Consider the following 9,484-nt stretch of genomic DNA (forward strand, 5'->3'; position numbering starts at 1 on the left):
ATTTTTAACACTCAGTCCACACTGTACCAAAGGTGGTTTTATAACCAAAGGTTTGATGCAGCAGATTTGTAACAAGGTTCAGTTAATACACTTCTAACTTGCTCCTCTACCCATACACTGCCACATGCTGCTATTCTTTCTTTCCAGGTTCTCCAGAAAGCAACCAACACAGCTACTACTCTGGTTTTATGCCCTGCACAGAAACATGTTCCACGGAAAGACGTCAGGCAAATAGAGATTTTCCTCAAAATCCACCTGATTTTCAAGACAAAAGGAAGAAATTTATGGTAGGTCAGGGTGGTAGAAAACACCAAAGTGGAGGGAACAGACAGTTCCTCTGTCACACTTGTGGTTTGGGATTCCTGGATGACACATGCACAGCCCAAAGATGAAGTGATGCTTCTGTCATGTGGAACTCAACAGGATGCTGGAACTGGTCAAACCAGCCACACAGACATGACTAGTGCACACACTGCAGAACATGTGCTGTCCCAGCTGTGAAAACACAAACCAACAGGCCTCTGGCATGGATGAAATCAAATGACTGTGGGGGCACTGATAGCTCTTATCACCCTTCGTGCAGCAATAAGACATGTCAGGAGCTCACAGTTGTGGTGCAGCCAGAACCAGACCAATTTTTCCTGTTAGCATAAGTATCTCCATAAAGCATCACAAAACTTCTTTTAAACACAGGAAAATGGCTATAAATAGCTCCTGTTAGCACTCCTGCTCTTGTAGTCTCAGGACATCAGTGCTGGTTCATTTGCTGATAGATATCCTCAGAATTATGAATTGGAAACACCAAAATCCACACAACATGAACAACAGAACCAAATACTCAGTATCTTTAATTGCTGTCACCTGCCCTAACCACAGTAACCCAAACCTTTCACTGTAAACAGTATATAAGGCCCTAATGCTTACAGCCCTAATACTAGGACCTGCAAATGCCTCTCACTGTTTTGCTTTTTCCTCCCCTATTTCCTACTCATTTCGCAGGAAAAATTAGTGAACGTTAACACATTTTCTCTTTCTCTTCAGAATAACTTTGCCATTGTTTTAACTTAGCAAAACACAAGACTCAATGTGCCTGATCTGTTTTTTTAATCTTGCTTAAAGTGTATAAATTATTAGATACACTTCAGGAGATCCAAGCACATAGAGATTATTGACCTGAGTTCTGTCAAAAGAGAGATCACACTGATTTTAATGGGCCAAAAATGAAAGGCCATTTGGATGCATGACCAAATGAAATATTGTTTCTGTCTTTCATGTAGTCATTGCATCGCTTCTAGTTCTGTACAGAAGTGATAAAAAAGTGGCTCCATAAAGGACATCTACATAAGGATTTCTTTTCTGAAATTCTGGTAATGCTTGTAAGATTCCAGAGCATGAGAGAAGGAAAACACGACCATGTACTTTCTAAGGTGTGGTCTGGGTTGTGGTTTCTTTGCTTTTTTAGACATTTCAGACACGATTTCAGGGTTTACCTGAAGCACTTTACAAGGTAACAGAGAATCAGGTGGATGGTGCACTCAGTCAGCCACAATTCCAGCCTGGCTCAGCTGAAAGGAGATCTGAAAGACCATTTTAATTCTCTCCAATTATCACCCAACAATACATTCATCACCTCAAAAGCATCAATGCAGCACTTGAAAATGTGTAAACTGAAGAAGTTCCGTTTAAGTAACTGCCATTTTAAAGATTAAAGCATCATAGATTAATAGAATCATTTAGGTTGGAAAAGACCTTTAAGTCCAACTGAGCCCTCTGTTAACCAAAGAACTTAAACCCCTTTTGCTGTCACCCCATTTTGGATGTGAGGACTCCCTTGTGCAATGGCATTTCCTAGACACTGTTAAACTGCCACTCCAAACAGCTTTTGTTTCTTCACCTACTTATACTGAAAAGCTGAATTTCAATGGCAATTTCAGAAGTATTTCCAAATCACAGCTGAAAAATTTGATAGGACTAAATGGCTACAGTATCATCAATAAGTAAAAGAGAGGTGAAAAAGTGATTCTGTGCCAGTTACAATAAAAATAAATCCTTAATTACTTTAGGTACCTGAACATCACTGACAGACAGGAGATCCTGTTTAAACAGACTAACTGATCCTCACTGTGGCTCTTGCATTGTGTTGGTAGTGCAGCAGCATTTCTGCTGGTTCTAATGGTTCACCTTATCGATCAAAGCAGTTTTTTCAGGTGACTTTTTTCTTCTTAAAATCCCTGTGTGAAATAAAGAACCTGATCTGCAAGAGTGAACATCATCCCTTCTCAGTTTGTTCGGGTGGAATTTTTACGTATTTATACTGAATATTTTGAAAAGGCTTGTCTGTATATATTACTGGGCTCACTAAGCATTTCACTCTACTTTTAGAACACTCAGATGTCAGATAACATAGAAAATAAATAGTACAGGAAAAGCATAAACTGCTGAAACAAAAGCTTTTGCTTGTGCTTTCTATCTCAAGCCTGGTCACATTCAGGAAGACATTCTATAGACCTGAAGTCTGTTTAAGTCACTTCCCTCAACTCTTCAGTCAGTAAGAGTGAGGTAGTACAGTCACTACCTATTAAAATGGAACCGATTTGACTGTTTGCTTCAACAGCAGCATAAATACACATCTCATACCTGTCCAAAACTTCCTAAAAGGACACAATGGAAGCAGCAGCAAAAGCTAATTTTTCACACCTCGGTGTGTCTGTACTCAGCCTAGAACAGTTCCCCAATTTTAACTGTAAAATACTAGTTTCTTTTAATGACAGACTTGATGATCCGCTGACTCTGGTCAATGCTACCTCTGCTTTCAACATCAACAATCAACTTACCACATACAACTCACAAAAAGGTTCTCAAGATCTAAATCCAGTGTGTAACAGTTGTATTTTCATAGCTGTAGTACCACATTGCAGTACTGCATGTTCACTTACCCCAAGATTACTTAAATCCCTCTCTGAGCTCCAAATTTTTACAAAATCCTGGCAGTCTTAACACGTCTGCCTAAGGAAAATATATTATTTTCCCTGTTCTGCCTGTCAAAAAATACTTTTGGGGGAAAGAAAATTATAATATTTGATTAATCCATTGGTTTGAGTTTCTGAGGAACTGAACTTTAATAAATGTGTGAAGCAAAATTCATAGCATGCATGGTTTGTCTCTTACATTATTGGGGACAGTTCAACAAGTTGTTAAATCTAAACAATCCACTAATACAGGGCAGGGCACTTGCTCACTGTTCAAATTTCCTGCTCCTCAAGATTTTTGGCAGAAGTGCAGTACTCAAAAGAAAAGGGGAAAAAAAAGACAAAACTCATCTCCAAACAGAGGATTTAAAGTTCACTTGTCAGATGTAGGAAGACAAATATTTCTTCTGGTCCAAATTCAAACAGAATTAACTAAAAATGTTACTTTTAAAACTGAAGTCAGTCAAGAGTTTTAAAATGAAAACACTAATTCATACACCATGAAATCATCAGTGCAAGGCTGTGTTTGTTATCACTTCTATAAGGCAAAGTTGAAGGTCCAGTGCTCTCCGTGGAGTCTGTCACATCAGAGCACTGAACTAAGGAGATTTAAAATCTTCCACACTCCAAAATAATCCCATCCTAACATCCAAATATCCTAGTCAGGAAGCCTCTCCTCCCTGACCTGACACACACCACAACTTTACAGCAACGTTATGATCCTTAAGAAAAATGCCCAAAGCACTGGGCTACGTCAGCTTTAAGCACACACCAACAATAATAGTCATAAACTGATAAATCCTTCCAAATCATCTGCAGATCCTCATCCTGATCCCACCACAGAGGGCATCACCTCACCTACTGCAGTGCAAATGCAGGATTACTAAAACTAGCTTCTTTAAGTCTTAAGAAAGGGGTTAATGAACCAACACAATTAAGAGCTCATGGAATAGAGGACTCATGAAAGAATATGAAGCAAAGCTGAAGACATTTGGGACCTAAGGCAGCTAGTAAGAAACACACAGCTTAAATTTACAAATACTAATCTCAAAAGCAATGCCCAGAGTAGCATGTAAGGACAGTTGAGAGGAGCATGCTTCTTCTATGCTACTGCTAGTGAACTTAAGGCTTCACTGCTGTAAGAGTTTCCTAAAACAGGATGGGTGTTTGCAGAGCTCTGATTCAAACACTGTCCTCTCCTGATTTGCTTATCTGCTATTACTTGATTGCTGCTGAGTTTTCTCATTCTGCTTTGAAAGCTGTTTCAGAAAAACCTGGAGATGAGAATTATTTAAACTAAGGGAATTTATCTTGCAATGAATTCCTGTTCCACACTGACATTTTGCTGACCCTGCAGGCTGAGCTTTCCATTTCAGCAACTGATCAGCACAGGAGCCTCCAATGGGAGAAGTTTTCTCTTTCACTTCAGGTATAATCATTATTTGACAATGATATTAAAGGAGTTATTCACGTTATACATCAATGTCTCTTATTTTTAAGGTGTGAGATGCTGATTCTTTTCTGAACAAAATATGCTGTCTCCTATTAGTACAAGACTGCACACAGTGAAGGAAGGCTCACATTTCAGTCATTTGTTACAAGCCACAGGTGTTCAGCTACAGGAATTGCAAGGTTTATGTCTTGAAATCTGCAAAAATGATTCTGAATTTCAGTGAGTGCAACTGCTATCAGTATAGATACATTATGCCAAACAAAATTTGAATATTCAGCCCTGCAATTACCTATGCAACAGCCTCCCTGAACATCAAGTAATTATTACCCCATTTTAAATAGAAAAGGAAACCAGACCTGGAAGACTTAAAGTTCCCTCCAAAGCCTATCTCAGCCCTTACAATACAAGATGCAATTACTACATTGTACCTGTAATTAGAAATCTATTGTTCAAAGATTACAGAGCATAGATGGAATGTGTGGCCACTCACCTACAGTGTACCAACTGGCATCTGTCAGCTTGCTGATCACAGCCTCCTGAAAGGAGCCATCAGGCATTTTGGTTTCAACCATTGCACCAACCTGCAAGGAGGAGCAGCCCAAGGTTACACGTCGGCCCAAAAAACACATAATGGAGAAAAACACATGTGGGCATTAGTTCTTTCAGTAAATCAGATTAATTTTTTAAGACTCCTAATTTTTTAAGACTCATTTTAGCTAGATGATCCTTTGAAAAACTTAGTTACTCAGCAAGTAAGAACAAAGGTCCTCAAGTATGAAAGCTGAACTGCAAATAAGACAGCAAAGCAGTAAGAAATGCAGAACGTTTCATTTCAGCATCACTAGAAGACTAATGGAAAACAAATATTTAAAGTAATTAATTTATTACTGATAAGCATTGCAATTGCTACTATTCCTTATACTTTAAACACTGTCAGCTAGATCAGAATTTCAGCAGCAGTCTCCAGCATGCACTGGTGTTCCTGCAAAAGCTACAGGGAAAAGGCAAATACAAGATGATCTGTTCTGAAGAGCTCAATTTGCATTCAGTGTTCATAACACAGCTCAGTGTTTTAGCAGAAAACTGTTGCATGGCATAAAAATACAAATAAACACATTTTTGTATAGAACACATCAATTGCTGTAAAACAGTGTAATTGTATTTACTCTTGGCTCATGGGCTTGAATTTGGCTTCCCACTCAAGCTCTTAATCACTTCTAAGAAGTTGCAAAGTTTTGTTATTTCTAAGAAGTTTGACATCTTATAAGAAGGTAACAAAAACCACTCTGCAGGCTAAATTGTGTATCAAGTATAGTACACAGAGAGGCATAAATAACTCCTAAAACCTACAGCAATTAACACTAATTACTTGGAATCCATCTATCTAAAGGGAAGAGGATCCTCATGCTGATTTCAGTTCTGGAGAACAGGTACCTAAACAACATCAACATTTAGCATTTTACAGATCAATTCTGTGATTACCAAAAAACTCTTGCAATATACATACTCTTAGAGGTCCTTTCACTTGGTCATCTTGCACTAATTGAGTTGAGTTATCCCCCTTCAAGACCACCTGAAAGATATTCACGAACTTTTTAATATGCAGCTGATTTTTAATAGCATACAAAAACCACAAGAAAGTGTATTTATAATAACAAAGACCTTATTATCCAAATTAAGATTACCAATCAAACATTACTGAACAGAAAACACTTGGCATGGACAGTTTTACTGACAGGAAGCTCCAAGTATCACACTTAATGTTTAATCTGAAGCATCATGATTAAATATCAGGGCAAATCAGGCATCAGCCATTCCAAGGCAAGGAAAATATATGTTTGTGTAAGTTTAGTATTGATACAACCCAGGGAATACCTGGAACTGGACTTCCAGATGAGCAGATAATTGCAGGTGTTTTTGCCTCTCTCTGCTTCAGCCACAGCACTTTACTGACAACACACTGAGCACTAAAACTACAACCAAAATAAACCCCTCTTTATGAAATATGTACAGAAAGCACCAGACAGACTGCATTATCACCATTTCTGCTGCCTTGAGCAAGAGGAAGTTTTCATGTACAGATGTGAACCACTACAAGTGCGATGAAAATCAGGATCAGTTACAGTGTAAGTGAACTGTGCTTCTCCCTTGGAAATCCCTTTGAGAAAGTGACAGTGATGGGACAAAGTGAACATAAATCTATGCAATTTAACTTCAAAAAAAAATCCAAAATTCCTATTTGTCTCCAGGAACTTCCTTTCCAGCTATAAAGATGACCAATTTTCTGGCTCCCCCAAAGATCCCTCAATCACAGACCACACTGTAGCTGTACTTGCAAACCCAATGGTAGACACATGTCAGAATAATATTGGTATTAACACACTCTCAGATTAGTAATACACTTCACGCTGATACAAAACTTTCTATACAACTTGCACAGAGATGGATACAGGCTGTCCTGCTCTCAGGAAAAGCCTAGTGCACCTTCTGGACTCTCTGCACTCTTGGCAAGTGTTCTGGGGTGTGCCTACAGGCTCTTAATTACAGTATCAGGCTTAGCTTGTTAAAACTTCTATTGTTATCACATAATGGAGATACACTGACAGGAACTTCCACCAAGTCACAGCAGCTTCACAGACTCCCAAATCTGATCATGGAGCAATAATGCATCTGATTCTAATGAGAAGAAGAAACTCATAGCTATTAACAGTCTGAATACTCTACTAGACCAAAGGTACAGACACAGAATCAGGTTGTCAGACCAGCAAGCTGCTTCCTAAGGGCTTCTCATTAACACAGATCTCAAAGAACACCACAGATTTCTCTAAGTACTCATTAGGAACAGGGAAAAGACTCCAATATCTGAATCAGGGTTTTGTTCCATTGATGAAAAGCACTCTGATAAAGTGATATGATCTATATATGTAACTGAAGAGGCCGATGGCTTGTTCTGCTTGATCTAACCATTAAAGCACACAAAAACTTGGATGTGTAGTTATAAAAAGCAGCTTTCATCTCTATTTGTTAGGGATTTTGGGTCACTAATGCCTTATTTACATATCTTGGCCAGTAGACACTGAAGTAGGAAGAGTTTGACAAAACCAAGTAAAAGAACTATTTCTATACTTTGAATTCTAAACTTTCCTTTAACTGATCTTATCTTCCCACAGTGGCATTTACAACAGCACTGCAACACCAAAATGCCAACCTTCTCCTTTGGTTGTAAGGCCTGAAAATGTGAATGAATATTATGTGCATTATCCATGCACAGAAACTCAGCTACAGCCTGGGCAGGATGTTCAAAACTTCACATATCTTATCCTGCGCATTGCTAAAACCTGGTCTAAAAACTGGTTATTGCCATCTCTTTTGCTGTTGGTTTATTTTGGCACTGCCTCTGCCGTTGCTGTAAAAGTGAGAGTGTCAGTTGGAATGAAATGGAAGTTTTGCTGCTGAGGAGGTTGTTCTTATTCCTTATTACTCATGCAAAGCCATAATCCTCTATTTGTGACATCAAAACTTATTGCTGGGAAACTGATGCATTCAAAAAACAGGAGATAAATGCCATCAGGAAAGATGGAGCAAGAAAGCTCATTCTTGTTCCAGCATCCTCCTAAGAAAAACTAAACCACAACAATATCCCTCACTAAAAGGACAAAAAACCCCAAACAAAACCTGACCCAAACCCAATCAAGAAAACAGAAAAAAACCCATACAAATGTTGTTTAAATGCAGACAGTGAAGGTGCTGAACATCTCTAATCTTCAGGACTAGGATCTTCCCTGACAACCCTTTGAGCACAAGGTTTTAACAAAACCAGCAGCAATCACAGCACAGTACCTTGACTTTCACAAGCCTTTTCACTGTCTTAATCTTTGCCTCGCAGAAGGCACCACGGTACTTGGCACTGACATCAGTCCCCACTGTCAGGTAGGCAGGTTCATCTGCTGCCTACAGAGAAACAACACACAGCAACAACAAAGTTTAGCTCTTCTTATTGATATTTAACAGCTGCATCATTACATATTTAATTCCACAGCTCAACTTCTAGACCTGTTGAGTTTAAACTGATAAACAGTATCTGGAGTGGGAATTGCCATCAAAGAGTTCTTCAAAAGGGAGAGAAAAACAACAAACAACTTACAGGAAGTTTTATCACTGGTATTGACACCAACCCCCTCAATTTTATCATCAGCCTCCCCCAGAATGATCTCTGAGGGTACTGAACTGATATTTGGAACATCTCCTTATAAAAAGGACAATAACTTCTAGGAGTGACTACTAATTCAAGTAATTCCTATGCAGTATACAAAAGGAAAATATTCCAACTGCAAACAGGCATTGTAACAGGTAATTGTACTTTTTCCAGCTATAAGCAATCCAATGACACAGATTATTTAACATATATAAGATTGGTGTCATCCCAATACTTACAATTAAGTCTATAGCATACTATATATAGGATTTTTTTTTCCCTGGAGATCTCTAGAGAAATCTGCTGCAATCTTTCCAACAGCCATTAAAAAGCATTTCTTTCTCTTTCTTGGAATGCCTTTATCAAACCCTAATTGCTTAAGTAATTTTGAAGAGGAATATTCCTCATCATGTTTGCCTTAACCTGGACTTTTATTACTCACGGTTTCACTTTACTGTGCTGGTAACAGCTGATAAACAAGGACAAAACTACCACGCTGAAAATGGCTATGGAGACAGGAAATCGGCACAGAACCCGAAACAACTGGGTTTATGCTAGAGGGAGGAGGGTTGAAAATTGCTATTATTTCTTCAGCTCTGAAAGCAAAAGCAAAAGTTCCTCCGTTTCGTAAATCATCCTGCGATTGTTAATCCTTTGTACTGAGCAAACCGGCAGCAGCCAAGGCGGGACAAAAGCTGTGGTTTTGCAAACTTGCCATAGACAGGAAGCGTTTAAAGACAGGAGCCCGGAGGACGACGACGACAACAACAACAACTCGTAGGCGATGAGGCTGTTCGGCGGTGACAACTTTAAATCACCTGCAGCTCGCAGGAACGCGCCCCGCAGAGCACACACCGCGTTATCCCT

The 9,484-nt window shown here is 39.0% G+C and overlaps 1 protein-coding gene across 1 annotated transcript in view; it reads right to left on the minus strand.

Annotated features, from left to right (window-relative positions):
* Positions 1–8,373, minus strand: part of LOC103809721 (AT-rich interactive domain-containing protein 4A-like) — a gene marked incomplete at both ends in the record, with an annotated part of 20,875 nt that extends 12,502 nt beyond the window's left edge. The window contains 3 exons of the mRNA XM_009082578.1: positions 4,913–5,003; positions 5,930–5,995; positions 8,263–8,373. Of these exons, the coding sequence (XP_009080826.1) occupies positions 4,913–5,003; positions 5,930–5,995; positions 8,263–8,373 (268 nt within the window). The remainder of the gene's footprint in view (positions 1–4,912; positions 5,004–5,929; positions 5,996–8,262) is intronic.
* Between the last annotated feature and the right edge of the window lie 1,111 nt (positions 8,374–9,484).

The sequence above is a fragment of the Acanthisitta chloris genome, unplaced genomic scaffold (genome assembly GCF_000695815.1).
Source record: "Acanthisitta chloris isolate BGI_N310 unplaced genomic scaffold, ASM69581v1 scaffold19189, whole genome shotgun sequence".
Classification (NCBI taxonomy): Eukaryota; Metazoa; Chordata; class Aves; order Passeriformes; family Acanthisittidae; genus Acanthisitta; species Acanthisitta chloris.